The following is a 17113-nucleotide window of genomic DNA, read 5'->3' on the forward strand; positions in this document are numbered from 1 at the left end:
CATCACTTGATATAAATAATACATGTAAAACACACACTGTGCACACTGTGACAATAATATGCATTTTTAATCACCCAATTACAAAGCGGTGGGATGTGGGAATTCTGCAAAATGTACAAATTGACATCAAAACGGTGAACGCTCGTCCTCTCCTGGGCTGAATATTTTTCTGAGTGCAAGCGTAAGTAGTGTGGTATTACATTCATGAGCAAGACGGGTTGCTGGGTAGTGTCAAACAGGGTAAAGCATGCTGATCTGGTACAATGTGAACTACTTTTTCTGAAATACATGGAGAGGAGAGGGACACTCACTCAGCCAAACAACATGGCCACAGACTTCGCATGAGAAAAGTTTCAAACTCACAATTTGGTCCTATTAGAATCTACACATTCACTGATTTTAGGGGAACATCTTTGAGAGGTTGTGCTCTTTGCACAGAAACAAAAACAAACAGACAAAAAGAAACTCAGAAAACCCCTCCTCAGTTAAACTACTGTCATCCCACATTGTGTTCCTGACTGCCTGTACTCCCATATCTGCTCCAGGCTGCAGGAATCCTCTGTTCCACTGTTTCCTTTACAGGACCGGACAGGATGCACATGCTCCGTGCTCTCAAAGCCTCCGGTGGGAGCACAAACAGGGTCAACACACATACACACACTAGGAAAAAAAAAATCCACTCTTACTGGAGACGCACACAAGTGATTTCAGTCTTGAGTGCCCCTTAAAGGTCTCTCTCCCCATTAGAAAATAGAGGTCAGCAGCATTAGGTCCACAACTAAACACAGTAATCGTGTAGTACAAAGAGTGCGGCTGGGTCACTCTGGCAGCCTATTAATGCGGTTGGCTTTGAAAAAGAGAGAAAGTGACAGCCTCTCAGCTCCTCTTGCTGCCTCTGATCCACAGAGACAGGCAGGAGGGGAACTGCAGTGCACATTTGGGAGGGAAAAAACTATATATATTTCTGAGGCAGCTCCTCGTCTTGTAACCAGGTTGTGTTAATCCATTCCCCTTTCTTGGACTCTGCAGATAGTAATTACCATATATTTCTGGCATGCTCTGACATTGGCCTGTCAGCTGGAGAGTGAGTGTGTGGATGCAGCGTGGAGGCAGCACCCCGCTCTGCCTTTGTGCTCGGATCTGGCCTGGCAGGGTGTGTCATGCCTGATCTGCACTCAGCCTCTTCCCTCCGTCCGCCCAGTGCAGACTGTAGGAGCAGGTAGGACCTCTGATGACACAAGACACCAGTAGTGGAGGCCAGCACCTTGACTGACAGCTGATCACTTTGTGCAAATACTCAGTGTCTCTACGGTTCATCGCTGCCGTCACACTTCATCAAAGGAGATATGTTCAACATTTGATTATTATTGTAAAGTAACTATGTGTTGAATCTGAAAATTTCTGACCCTCTGTATTTGATTTTAAAAAAGACCTTCATGAAATGGTTGGCAACACATAGTGTGCACTAATTCTTTCCTTGCACTGTCTCAAAACATATAACATCAAAATACACTGAAAAAAAAAAAATGTAACCTTGCACCTTAAAAAAACCGAGGGAATAATTCCTGCTAAATAAATTCAAGTTGAATGAACATAATTCCTTTCATTTGACTGAACCTGAAGGCAGAGCAAATCATTTTACCAGCGTTGGACAAACAATTTATTCAAACTCTAATAGTTTATCTCCCTTTTAAAAAAGTCTGACCATATGTCAAGGTACAATATTGCATTTTCAATTTACAATGTTTTGCAACCTGTGGTCTATTCACCAAGAGCTATTTGACGTTCGGTGTACTGACTGAGGACAATAGACAGAGTCAGGGTTTTTACATCCAACTCTTGGACTGATGACTAAACTGGAGTCATTCCACTACATGCACTCACAGTGGGGGGGCATGTCCCCAATGCATGCTGGGAGGCTTCCCTTCATGCCTACCTTGGGATGCAATAATATAAATCATAATCCAAATAACAAAATAAGACTTTAGTCTATGAGAATGATTATTACAAAATATATATTGCATAAGTAATACTTTACATTGTATTAACGTCTTTATAATCACTAATAAGAGGAATTTTATGGTCGTGGTGCAGGTTAATATATTGAAGTAGGTCTTATTTGCAATCTTAACATAACTGTCTGTTGAGGTGGATGGGTAGTGAGGGTGAATAAAACATCTTATTTTTAGACACTCCATATTTCCTTTAACAGCAGTGACTGTTTTGCTTTTCTTGTCCACTGCTCAATGAATAAAGGATGACACTCACAGCAGCATAGGTGACTCTATGCATGAGTGTATATCTTTGTATATATAAGTGTGTGTATTTATGTGCTAGAATGTGCCAGTGAGCAGCACAAAAGGTACGATACAACACATGACCATATCGATCCATACAGTATGAGATTACTGAAGGTGAGACCAGCCTGGTTTGATTACCCCACATGTCTCTACTCATTTACTTTTCTCTGACTTTGTCATCCTGGCACTGATGTTTCTCTCTAATCTGTGATATGAGTTATAATAAGAGTGGTAGGTGATACAGCATGTGTGTTGTAAATAAAGGATTCATTATTGTCATGTTGGTGATCTAACGGATTTCAATGAAAATCAAAAACATGAAATAAAAAACAAAGTGCATTTTTGAATCTTGAGCAAACAAAACAACTTAGAGCTAATATGAGATGATGTTAATGCAGATCCAGTTCAGGAGCTTCAGTTAATGTTTACATGAAACATCAGAAAGAGGAAAAAATGTGATCTCAGTGACTTTGAGTTCATTTGATTGTTGGTGCCAGACAGGCTGGTTTGAGTATTTGTGAAACTGCACAGCTAAACAACAGTTTCTAGAGTTTACTCAGAATGGAGCCAAACACAAAAAACATCCAGGGAGCGACACAGAAACACCATGTTGATAAGAGGTCAGAGGAGAATGGCCAGACTGGTTGGAGGTGACAGAAAGGCTTCGGTCACTCAGATAGCCTCTCTTTACAACTTTGGTCAGCAGAAAAGCATATCAGAAAGCACAACACGTCCAACCTTGATGTGGATGGACTAGAGCAGCAGAAAACCATGTCAGGTTCCACTCCTGCCAGCCAAGAACAGAAAGCTTCTACCAGCTACTCCCAGCACGATAATGCTCCATGTCGGAAAACAAAAGTCGTCTCAAACTGGTTTCATGAACATGACAGTGAGTGAACTTCAGTGACCTCTCCAGTCACCAGATCTGAATCCAGTAGAACACCTCTGGGATGTGGTAGAGCAGGAGATTGGCAGCCTGAATATGGAGCTGACAAATCTGCAGAAATGATGTGATGAAATCATGTCAACATCTTGTTGGATCCATGCCACAAAGAACTGAGGCTTTTTTGAGAGCAAAGTGAGGCCCCACCCAGTATTAATATGAACTTCCTAATAAAGTGCTCGATCAGAAAGGACACAACAGAGACACATGCCACTGAGAAATCCAAATATTATGAGTATCACATCCTTTCCCTGCGGGAGAGAAACAGGATTGCAACATACTATCTGATGCAGCTTTAACACAGGCTCTGGCTTGCATCATTCTTTCAACAGGTAAAACTGAGCTCACTGGGATGCATGGGACAACATGAATCCTCAGAGGTCCTTCACACATGAGACACACAGCTACACTAATGCTGCAGGTCAAATCAGTAACCTCATTCTACCATGAGTAAAAATTATCTGTAAAAAAAAATATACATTAATAATAAGGCCCCTACATAAATGTAAAGTATGACATTTATGTCCCTATATCAGAAGAGAAGAGATGCCATATATGTCACCTATAAGGGAATATATTATTATTATGACACATACATAGACATATATGAAGATATAACTTTATAACATATATGAAATATCCATAGTAAAATCTGTGCAAGTACATATATTAAAAACATCTATATGATTAATTTTTTATACGATTTTATATGATACAACATGTTAATGATATATATTTAATTTATATATGCAAGTTTATCAAAAAAACACATAAAAATTCTATATGCTTATTTATGTTTTTCTTTTTTTTCATTAAGTTTAAACACGTCTATGTCTTGAACCCTACTGTATATGATATAAACATATAATCACAGCTTTTGGATATATATTTCTGTTACATATGTCAACAATATAAGCATATATACATAAACAAGCTGGGAAGCCACAATTAACAGCTTGAATTTCATTGACTTTTTAAAAGAGCACTACACCGATTTAGCATTTTAATCCTGTAACATTGTCAGATTCATGATGGAAAGTTTAAAGAAAAAGGATCAAAATGAATGCAGCAGCGCCAGAGATATCATCTTTTTTTATTCCACGTATTCCTCTTCTAAACCAGTACTTGCAATGCAACACCGAGACTTCAGTCAGAGATTCAGGTGTGTTATACTATTAGTGGCTAATGTTGCCTCGAGCTGCTAGCCTCAAGCAGCGATGAGGAGCAATCTACAGAGGTTTGCTATAAGTTCACTTCTTTCTAACTCCTTTTTTAATTTTTAAGCCTGTAGTCTTCAACTCAAACCAATTTTTACACCGGTGATATCTCTTGAGGCCTCAAGTAACATTACTAGAGGAAATTTATCAGACTTCACACAGCTCTATTTCTCTGGTGCCACAAAATACATACATGACTTTTATACAACCTTTTTCAGATATCCAGTCGTATTCCACAAAATCAGTAATTAGACCTTAAAGAGGTGGAGTTCCCCTTCAAGGCCATTTTGTTTTTATTTTGATGCTATTTTGGTGCTAACTGCTAGATTATGTGGTATTTTGACAGATTATTGACACTAATGAACTAAACTACAGATGCAATGATTAATTTACAAATTCCATCTTCTCAAATGTGAAGATGCTGCTTTTCTCTGTTTTATATAATTGTAAAATGACTCTTGGCTTTGATAAGTCAAATAAAACAAGATATCTGACACGTTGTCACCTCAGGATCTGTGAAATTGGAATTGGTTAAAAGTGATTACTAGTTTTCATCTAAACAGTTAATTTAGAAAAAATAATAGTCAGATTAATTGACATTGAAAATAATAAGAGTAGTTGCAGTTAACTGCCCAGGTCAGCTTTATTCTAGAAACTTGGACATTCTTTGTAAAGTAGAGGATTTTTCCAGGAAATATTTACAGATAACAGGTGTGCACAACAAATGTAAAGGATTCATGTACTGGATAAAAAAAACTGTTTTATCCCAACTCTTGCAGAAAAACAAAATACTAAACCACTTTATTGGTTTAGTTTTTGACCAGGATATCAAGCATCCACAATTCAAGTGAACCTGGTTTGTTCAGTGCAACGCTCACAGTCTCACAGCAGTGAACAATCCCACTAATTGAGCTGAACTCTCTGCAACAGCAAACTCAGTAATATAGTTGTAAAGGTTACCCAGCTATAAGGTGTTATGGATTCAAGTTAAGCCTGCAGTCCAGTGCTCTGCTAAGCAAGCTAGGTGCTGTGGACAAAGCTGTCATGTTTTCAACAATTGTTATTTTCCCCTTGCACAGCAGGTGACAGCGCATTTCTTCTGGGATGAAATCCCAACGGGCACCAAGGGATTTGTGTTTATGTAGCAGCACCAGGGAGCCTGAGGACATGACGTGTGACTGTAACCAAGCAGAGAGGATGGAGGTGCTTACACACCATCAACCACAAATATGTCTGATTTAAGTCCTCGACATCAATACACACATATGGAATCAGATGAGCATGTATAGGCTACATTATGCTCCACATCCTTTAACACAGCCTCTCTTTGTGTCCTTCACACCCCACACACACAGTCATGCACACACTTCAAATGCAACAATAACAACAGCTTTGTGTACTGTAAACTTTAAGGAGCTTAAAAAGAGATTTCAGAAGCATGTCACTCACACACGTCTTCTGGGAAATGTGCGCGCGCTACAGTCAGACTCTTCTGTGACCTTTTCGTACGTGATTAGAAACTCCAATCAACTCGGAGTGTCACTCTCGGCAAGTACAGCATATCCCATTTCATGCTGCTGTCATGTTGTTGGCTGCTTGTCACTGAAGTTTGTCTTCACTGTAAGGTAACTGCTACATTGTGTCAAAACTGTAAAGGTTTGGAGAAAAGGCTCTGTGAGCTTGGCGGGGATGGTATGACAGTGACATGTGATATTATTTCAGAGAGCTGAAGTACTCAGACAGATGAAGGGGAAGGGGGGGGAGGGGGGGGGTGACTGAATATGGGATTGTGAAAGGAAATTACTCATGGAGATGTTGAAATGTGTCATGTGATAATCAGATTAAGAGCAGAATGATCCCTGATGGAAAAAAGAGAAACTGCTAAATATGAGTCATGTACACTATCATCAGCAAATGCCACTGGAATAAACATGTTCTTAATCAGAGCATGGGCAGATTAAACCTTGACAATGAATACCTTCATCTTTAAGTGCCTTCAAAAGGAATTTGTATGTGACATTGAAAGTCTTAAGTGGTAATTTGAATACTGTTGCTATGCGACTGACAACAAACAAGATTAGGTCAAAACCTACTATATGGCTGGACCGTGTATGGTCAATGTGCTATTGAGGATGTAGGTGAGAACTGTTGTGGGGCCACAACTGACATCATCGCATCCTATTTACATTCTGCCAACTGTCAGCGGGTTTGCTTCTCTTCTCCTCTATCTGCTCACATACACAGTATATTAATACAGCTGAATTCACAATAAAGCTGTTGTCATTTACATGTTTTTCTGTTTCTGTTGTCAGACAAAGGAACAAGTTTGAAACAGTGACTGAAACGCAGCCCTACAAGTTAACCAACAGTCCCTTCCAAGCTGCTGCTAAAATCCTGATTTTATAACCATGACGTTGTCTGACAAAAACACCAAACACATAAATTAAAGGCAACGTCTGTGCTGTGATTTTGGCTATATTTACTTGTAAACTGATCGCTCAAAGAAAAAATTAAAAGTGACAGAATATCTTTCTTATTTTGTCTCTCACACAGAACACAGCCTCAGTCTGGGATCCACAATGCTGCATTTCTTCATAAATTGATCTGGGCTCGTTTTCAGTCGCTCCCGTCTGTCGTGTTAAAGTAACAGCATTACCTGTTAATACAAACTCACCACTTGCTCTAACTGTTTCAAGTTAAATCCCTCTAACTTTTCAGCGGACAGAAACCCCTTTATTTCTTGACAGGGCTTTCATTGCTGTGCTGCCGTGCTACACTGAGCGCACTGTCTCGTTTGAGGTTGCTGGTGTTTCTCTTGTTTAAATGCTATTCAGATCTGATAGTTTCCCAAACCTGGGCAGCTGGATGACTGTGTGAACCTAGTGTCCCATTAGTGTCCACGCTAACTAGCTTGTAGTTAGCAAGCTAGCCAACTCAGAGAACAAAGGTCTTCCGTTACCAGTTAGCTCACCAGCTACAGTAGTTGGCTAACTATACCTACTCATAGTCTCTATGTCAGCAAGCATCTAGAATCAAATTTTTTTTTTTTTTTTTTTTTATTAAACTGCCAGTCTGCTGCATCTTTTGTGGAGCAGTTTGAATAAAAGCTAATAGTGCAACACAGCTAACAGGGTATTACAGCTTCTCTTGTATTGGACTCTCCAGCTCTCTGTTCCCTTATAGATCAGCACTGATGATTTGCTATTGGTCTATGGCACATATTTGCCTCTCAAAGTTGACCTCGACCTCATGAAAGATTTGCATGTATATCCTTTGTAAACGTGAGTGAATTCACAAATTACAGACCTTCCACTGAAATAAACAGACTTTGCAGCAAAACTTAAATGAGAAAGAAAAACATAACCAATGCAGATGTTAACACTGAATGTTTGATTGAGGTATGGTTTGAGTATGAAGAGAATCCATCATGAGATCTCAACCCAGTTTATCATATGGGAGATTTTGGAGCAACAAGTTAGACACCACTTCCATCATCAAAACCTCACATGAGAGAATATCTTTTGGAAGAATGCTGTCCATCCGTCCAGTAGAGAACTACACACTGAAGCTGATTCATGGTGAAACAACACCTTACTCAGACACTGTGGTTTTTACTGTGGTATGTTCTGCCAGAAAGACAGCATGTGCAAATCAGGGTGTAATGACGTATCTTTGTCTGTAAAATTGCACTTCATCATCAGATCCATCAGCTTCCAGACAAACAAAATATTTACTTACAGCTTGTACTGAGCTAAAAAAAAAAAAAAATCAGGAGCACTAGTTGACTTGATTTATCTTTTTAGGCCCTGTTATAATGTTCCTATAATATCTCTCTAGTGACTCAGAATACATCTGATACAGTTTACTATTTTAAAATTAGCTTAACATGCTTAGGTTCTTATAAGTAATTTTATAACATGAATATAATATTTTAAAATGTTACTTTAATATCTCTGTAATCTTGTATTTATACCTTGTGACTTTCACCACATTTTAATATAGTACCTATGAACTACATTATTCTAGAATATGAATAATATCCAAAAGTCTCCAGGTTATGTTGGAGAGTAGGTGCTATATTCAAAACACACTCAAATCAGAGCAGTACCACCAGCTCACCACTGTGAAACTACAGGGCTACTGTTGTTTTGTCCTTTGTGTTACCCACCCATATGTTTCACACTGTAGCAGATGGTTTGGTTATTTTCTTTTTCCTAATACTGCATACGAGCCACTGGTTTCACTTCATTGCCGTGGATGAAAATCAATAATCAGGCTTAAAACTTTCTTCAACTGTGTAAACCATTACAGTGATTATCAGGTCTGCATTAATCAGCGAGATACATTATTTTTTTATGAGATAAAGCCATGCAGACATTTAAAATCAATGTGCAATTAAACTGCATTTACAAGCAAGAATAATGTAATATGGGCGGAGTGTGCTACATTTTCCTAGCTGACTTACTTATGGATTTTCATATTGTATAGGAATAATTGGAAGCTAAGAGATTTTTGGATCGGCAAATGGGAAGTTATGATGTATACAGGGATTTGTAATTGGTTAAAACTCGTCTAAGCAACATCTCCTTTTTATGTATTTGACAGTAGTGAAAGGTCGTGGTACCTCTGTGAAAAGGTTTTTTTGTGCCTTTTCATGCTCTACTGGGGGCAGGAATTCAGGAAGCAGCCCAGCCATCAATCTGAGTTGTGTTATTATTTCATTGCAAATCTATTAGGCCCGTCAGAAAATATGTAATGGTGGATGTTTCCACATAAATTGATGGAAACAAGATAACTAATGAGGAAAAGGTCAACTACAACACCGTGATATGAGAGAATGCTGTGAAGGATGTGAGGAAATACAAAAATCTCCAGGAGACGTAAAAGTGAACGAGAAGTGATGATGATGACGATGACAGAATACAATTTATATTCATGAAATGTATTTTTCATGATTCTGAGGGGTATTTGACCTGGAGAGAAGACTTTCCTGTCCTCACAATTTACAGTTGTGTTTTTAAGTTTGTAGGGGTGACAGTGTCCTGGTATGGCCATTAGAAGGTCATATTTGAGAGCCAATTTCCCTGTCTGTGAATGGAGAGAATATTGCACAGTTTCATGTTGCATCCGGCTGCTTTGAGCAGGTATAATAAAGCATAGCTACCTCGCCCCAAACCCTGAATATCTAACTATATATGAGAAAATAAAACATGAAAAAAGATGATGATACATATTCAGTGCTTGTAGAGCACCACTGCATGCTTAAACCTGGAGAAAATCTTTTGTATGTTCAGTCATGTGAAGCCATATTTCATGACATTCCTTTGGCATAGAGGAGATGTATCTCAGTGTGGCATCGGTAGCCTGACAGCCAATAACAAGACAATAATGACTGTCAGTCCACCTAAGCCAACTTCCCTCATTCACAAGGACCTCATTGCATTTTAATCACATTCTGCATGTGGGTGGCACATTCAAGGAAAAAGCTCTGGACATCCCTATTCAGTACCATATGTTTGTAGACCTTCCCATAGTAGTGGGACCCTCGGCATATGCACATAGCTCTGGTGGGTTTCCACCTGCCAGAGGGGGCTCTCAGAGGACACATTATGCATGGCAGACAGCTGTCCTGCCCGCTGTATGCAGCATGAGTTCGTCCATGCAGAAAGACGTGCTGGACAGAAGAAAGAGCATGCAAAAATGGGCAGGTATGGAGATAGAGGGAAAGAAGTTTCAAGGGAATATTGAAGTATGAAAGTGTGTTAGTGTGTTGGCGGTAGGGAGAGCTCACATCTGCTGTGTAGCCTGAGACTACCCATCATGTGGTGTGTCAATGTTCAGTGGGTTGTTTATGTGGTTAGTCTTTGTGTGCCACTGTGCTGTATTTACTGCACTCTAAACATCTCTGAACTTCCATTAATTTCTGTACAATATAAAAATCAGGATCAATTAACAAAATCTAGCACAGTCTATTCACATTACATTATTCTTGCCTAAAAATGCACCTTAATTGCACATCGATTTAAAAAGTCTGCATTGCTTTATCACATAGAAATAATGTAACTGACTGATTAATGCAGACCAGATATTTACTGTAATGGATTGTACAACAAGAAATTTTTAAAAGCCTGATCATTGATTTTCATATATGGTAATGAAGTGAAACTAGTGGCTAAATAGTAGGAAAAAATATAAAATATATACAGCATACATTAACACAGTTCTCTGCAAAAGTAGTTAAAGGATCGATCTGGTGTTTCTTCACAAATCCCAATATAAGAGCACAGCAACAATGTGTTAGTACCCAGAACTAGTGGTTCCTGCAGAAGTCTTAAAAACAGGTCACACATTTACAGTTTCATATTTCAAAAACGCTCCATAATTACCTGAAGCAGTAGGCACTGTAGCTTTAAGTGAACTTCACTCAAACATGAGTAAATCGTGCATTCATTAGGGACTATTTTCAGCCCTGGATTAATACACTTTTGATGCTCAATTACCAGCAGCTGGACAGTGTATGTGGGAATGATTCAAATCAAACTACAGTGTGTGTGTTCATGGTAATGAAGGCACATGTCATCCAGTGCAACAGTGTGGTTCACTGATGCATCTTTTATAGATCTGGAAAACAATTAAGCTATATGGCACAGAAGAATAAGATATATCAGGAATGACAAAATATAAAATTACAGACCGGCACCAAATGTACTCTGGCTATACACCAATGACTTATTTGTAATATCAAGTTAGAGTTCATAACCTTTCAACCACTACCAGTAAACAAAGCGTTGACCACTTTCAGAGAGTGAGCAATCACCAAGCATAACTAACTTTAGTAAGACATTTTGATTCAATATACATGTATTTTAGGCCACTCATTTCCTTTTCAGGTCAATCAAATGTAAATTACACAAAATATAAAACAAAGCTGCAGTTGGCTGATTAATGACGGCGCTTCGTGGTCAATGTATGTAAATACAAAATGAAACTGCAATTGGCTGATTAATGACAGGGCTCTTTGGTCAATGGATATCCTATCCTCCTCCTTCAAGACAATCACTTTGGCTTCAGCGTGACGTGGAAGAAACAAATCTACGTTGCCAGATTATTTCCTGCTTCCAGCACATGAAAGGACCATTTGAGATGTAACAAAAGCAACATATCAGATCAAGAAAGAAAAACCAGTACTGGCAAAACACTTAGCTCTTTGCCTGCTGACTGATTGCTTTTCATTGTTGCCAGTTTGAATACTGATGCCCTGACCAGCAGCTTGGCTGAACGTGTATTTGTGTGTGTGTTTGTGTGTATGTGTGTGTGTGCTTAGTGCCAACTGCCTGGCTAGGATGTGCGGGGAAGCCTGCTGAATCTTGATCTGGCATCTGCTGTTTCATATTTTATTCTGAATGAGTGGATGGTTAAATGTACTTGGAGCTAAATATATTGTTGTGTGTTGATATACAGTCTGTTCAGACAGGTACAGGTAAAAGTTTTATAGTGATTTGGTTGGGTGTTCTCCATGCCAGATTCTCATTGGGCCAAAATATAGAAACACATATGTATTTTAAACATATTTCAAAGCTAGTGTAAATAGAAGACACATTACACACTGTGTTTAGTGCATCTGCTTAATGCAGGAAGATCCACACAACAACCAAATGACAAGTGATAGCTTCTGTTACAGCTGAGGGATGTAACTCACGGAAATGGACTTCTAATTGACATCTTGTATAGGCTCTGTATATTAGTGAGGAGACAAGTGTCTTGTGGGGGCTTTTCATGTGCCTGAAGAAGCCTGACATGTTGGAATTATTTCCCCGTTGGTCTTAAAAACCAAACCTTAATTTGATTACTTCAGCGCAAATTGGCAGATATGAAAAGAGTCAGCGAAGCAACTGTTCAAAGTATAGAGGACAATCGAAAACAGGCATGTCAGCCGAACTATTTGCAAATAAATCTGAAACTCCAGATTGCCACAGAGCTTGCCAAGCTTTCACCAGATAAAACCCCAAAAGGATACAAGTTCCAAACAATTACAACCGATTCCAGGCAAGTATCATTTTTTACCACAGCAGGCCAATGCATGAATCAGTGAAATCTTTTAGGGTGGCTCTCAGTTGGGGGAAAGTAATCCAAGCAGCTGTTGGCATGTAGCAGTTCCGGTAAGAGAAGAGAAGGAGCTATGAAAGGACACATCTGCTGCAATTAGTCAGAAAATATGAAGAAATTTGCAGGAAAACCAAGTTTTAACTCAGAAATTTAGCTTCATACGAGCCAGCTGGCACATCCAAGTCATGCCACACGTTTCTCTCTTATCTGTGGAGTGTGTGGCAACTCTGGAAAAAACACCAGGTCTTGCACAACACTACCTTTGCAACACTTTAAAAGAAGACTGACATTTTGGAAAATATACTTATTCGCTTTCTTGCCAAGAGTTTGACCAAAGCTTGTGCCTGTATGCTAAATATAAAGCTAAGCCAGGAGACGGTTAGCTTAGCTTAGCATAGCATAAAGACTGGAAGCAAGAGGAAACAGCTAGCATGACTACCTGGAACTCAATGATTTGGCAAAGAAACAGTCCAGTGCAACCTGTACAACCACAACTTAATGTTTTTAAACTTTGTAAAATATATGTCAAAAATTCTAGTGACTGTATATAAAATATCCTCTTTTCTCCTCCTGTAAAACAATAAAACACTTTCAATGACTCATCTTGAACCCAGCGGCATAAACATAAAATGATTTAATGAGAAAATGGGATTTGGTGCAGCTAAACTAATCACATAAAATTGCACTGCACCTTTAGATTGTGGGTTCAAGTAACTAGCAGAGCAATATCATTTGCAGCGATGTAAGTAATGAGTTACATTTACTAAAAAATCTTTAATTTCACTCTTACTTAAGTGTTTTTTCAACTCAACTTAAAGTAAGTATATTTACATTTTTCACTGGTAATTTACTAGATCTAAAGTCAAAATTGTTACAGAGTAACGACAAAAGTCACATGATGAAATCAGAGAGGACACACCAAATGATAAAGATGCTGCTGGTGGGTTTGCAGCATCGCGGTCTTTGGATGCTGGAGGCAATGGCCACTTTTTACTTCTACTTGAATAAAATTTTACAGAAGAGCCCTGATCGCAGGTGAGGGCCGTGTGTATGAATATCAGTCAGCAAAAATGTTGCTTATATTTCCCAGAGAGCTTGGTTGAAGTCTGACTTAGTGTTTTCTCCCCCGTCTTCTGCCTCCTGATCTGACAGTGCTGCTGTGAGAGGTGGAGGCTAACAGTCCGCTCTACAGCTCAAGATTTGATTTAAATGCTTCTTGTAACTATACCCTGCCCACTTATTCCATTTCATTCCGAAATATGTCACATTACAGAACATAAAGGCTTTAAACTAGTCCAGTCTTTATGTCATGCTGAACCAAGTTAATCCTAGTTCTAGCTTTATATTTAATACAGATATGAGATTGGTATTTATCTTCTCATCTAGCTAGCCAATTAGGATATTATTTGTACCTTGTTATACATATAATTCATCCAGGACATTGTTTCCCTTTAACAAACAATGATGAATAAAATGAGCTACACAAGACTTTAATTCAACATTGAAATGAAAATGAAAAATAAGGCTTAAATCAAAGCAGAGCTGTGGGCTCCTGACAGAGGTGTGATCACAAGAGTGATCACACCTAAGCAATGCAAAACTCACTTGGAAATCTATCAGTCCCCCATAGCGACAGATGTAAGGTGTTGATTATCATGTCAAAGGTGCCACTGAAACAGCTGGATCTTAAACACCACAGGCCCAACCAAACACTAAGAGTTTCCAACTGAAAATTCCCCTCTGAAAACATTTCAAACGCTACGAGCTCATTCACATTGTGTTTCTCAGTCAGCCGGCTACTAATTTCCAGTTTAACACAGACATCTGTTTGCCTACCAACTGGGTTGAAAAGTCTTAAAAGATTAGGGTGTACTGTGTGTTTTACCTCCAGAATGTGGTGGAGGGCCGCACAGCAGAACCACTCCTTGACCTTCACGGACGGATACAGAGCCTCTTCTGTGAGTCTTGAAGTTTTCCAAGTCTGAAAAATAAAAAGGGCAGTAAATAAAACAAGTCAGAGGCTGATACATCTGATCCTTGAACACATCAAAGTGCTGTCATGAACAAATTACTGTTTTTTTTTTTTTTTCATGTTTTTCTTTCTTCCTTGTTATTTTTTTGTGTGTCTTATTTCTATTCAAGGTCACAGCCTGTGGAGCTTAAGCAGCACGCAGCAAGTGGGAAACACTCACAACAGGTTACCAGTTTATTATAGAGCTCACACTCACACCTCTACACTCACACTGCACCAGAAAGTTCCTGGCTTATAGTTCTTTGGACTGTGGGCGGAAACTGAGGCTTAACCCTGACAAATACAGTGCTTGTAAACTCAGAGGGCCAAGGTTCAAACCCACATTGTGTGTGAGACAGCAGCGCAAACCACTGAACCACTGCACCGCCCTCACAAACAAATCATACACAAATACAGCATCATTACACGCTCTGTGTCTTTACTAGTTTCAGGAACGTTGTCAAGAGTGAAAAAAATGAACATCCTGCAGCAACAAACTTAAAATTTTTGTGTGGTAAACAGCCTTAGGCTTTACCTCAGGCCAAATCACCCCCTGTGTGCATCTGTGGATATTGTGGATATTGTGATGGTGCCACTAGTATCAAAAGGAAGTGAATTAAAGGGCCCCAGTGGGACTTTTGCTAGAAGAAGACAGCAGTAACTGGTTAACAAGTTTTGAAAGACTTGATGGAAAGACACCCTGTGATGTAAAGTGAATTAACACAGAAAAGATGCCAAAAAAAAAAGAAGAAAAATTCTGGGGCAGTGCCTAAGGAAACTGAAAGAAATATGCTGGTAAAGGTTAACAACACAAACACAACACCCAAAGACTCAGCAAACAAGATAGCCAAGGCATCCAAGATAACATCATATGTTGTATTTACATGCATTCATCTTTTTTTATTTTGATATTAGTAGTTAAAACTATGCAGATATTAAGTTGGTAGTGGAAGGCTGGATGCTTTATTATGATAAATAAATATTATATAATATAAAATAAATATGAATGTATCCGCACACGCCTCAGGGATCTCTCAGCACTCTTTCAGACTGGGAGTTTTAAGTTTTAATATGAGGTTTGTTTAAGGCTGAATGACCAGAAGAGCTTACAGTCTGTATGTACCACTGTCGCTTCATCTTTTAACGTTGACTCTATACTGTATGTAAAGCTTTTTTTTGTTTTGATTGTGTAAAAAAAAATAACCATTCATTGTAGTTTAATTCTTTTTGAGCATTTGCATTCTTTCCCAGTTCTGCATCTTCTGGGTGAAGATCAGTTTAAACTGACCTGCTTTTCAAACATAAAGGAATCTTTGAGTGAAAAACTATAAAAACTGCAGAGATTATGGCAAAAATCATAATCACAATTATTTTGATCAATATTGAGATCACGATTATTCACCACAATTTCTCATTGACTTTGGAAAAAAAAACAGAAAAAAAAGGATTTCAAAATAAAAAGTGCTGTGTCTATGTAGTTATTCCCGTTATACACAATATAAGTTAAAGATATCTGAGCACTAAGAGCGCTGCCCCACCCCTCACACACAAGGTCAGTGAGAAAGATGCAGATGAACTTCTGCGAAGGGAAAAGCAAAAATGCATCATAGATGAATGTCTTCATCAGAAATGGAGTTGGTGACTGTGAAAGAGAACTTTTATGTTGCAACAACAAATACAAAATCTATTTTCCTAAATCCTTCAGTACCGAGGGCAGAACCGATAACGTCGGATGGTTTTTGTAGGGAGGCTGAAATTTGTTGTGAAACTGAAGGCCGCACAATAATCGTTTTCTCTCGATTATCTCGTGTTTATAATCGTTGGAGGCCAAAATCGTAATCGAAAATAAAATTTGATTAATTGCACAGCCCTAGGATGAGCTATGCTTATGACATACCTGCTGTGTGTTTAAAATAAATTAAATAACTTAACAATATAGCTACATAATAAACACATAAAAAGATTCATTAAAATTTTTGGATTTAAATTCCATCACGTCAATTAATATTATAATTAGATAAACATGTTAAACTTGTTAATTTAACAACAATTAATTCCACAGTCAAACATCAGCAGCTGCACACACCACTTGAATCGGGTTTGTGGTAACAGATGGGTTGAATTTGTATGTATGTGTGTGGATTATGTGTCTAGCTTATGTTTCATACACAATCTGGCAACTTGGGTAATGTCAGACAAACATAAAATGTATGGATGCATGTATGATGATTATTTATAACAAAGGTTTAGGGCCGTGCAAGGCTTTATAGATGGGCGTAAAGACAACTTGTTGGGAACATCTCTAGGAAATCTTGACACTATATTTGTGTTTCTTAAATGTCCACAGGAGATCGAATGAAATTCACTTCCTGTTGACTTTTAGACGTTAGTCAAGTTTTCATCCAAATGTGGTGCAATATCTAACCAAACTTCCAGAAAATCAGTAAAAGAAAATACTAATTGATGTGTGTTTCCATTCATTACTCTTATGTAAATATTAGGAGTTGGCTCATTGAGATAAACAGCTGATGATGCT

The 17113-nt window shown here is 38.5% G+C and overlaps 1 protein-coding gene across 2 annotated transcripts in view; it reads right to left on the reverse strand.

The window, feature by feature from the left end:
- The window catches only part of LOC111221724 (contactin-4-like), a 159931-nt gene that overhangs the window by 62031 nt on the left and 80787 nt on the right, over window positions 1–17113 (reverse strand). For both annotated transcript variants that reach the window (XM_022745247.1, XM_022745246.1), the window contains exon 5: window positions 14452–14547. In XM_022745247.1, coding sequence (XP_022600968.1) covers window positions 14452–14547 — 96 coding nt within the window. The remainder of the gene's footprint in view (window positions 1–14451; window positions 14548–17113) is intronic.

Source organism: Seriola dumerili, unplaced genomic scaffold (assembly GCF_002260705.1).
Source record: "Seriola dumerili isolate Sdu_G_001 unplaced genomic scaffold, Sdu_1.0 BDQW01000088.1, whole genome shotgun sequence".
NCBI lineage: Eukaryota > Metazoa > Chordata > Actinopteri > Carangiformes > Carangidae > Seriola > Seriola dumerili.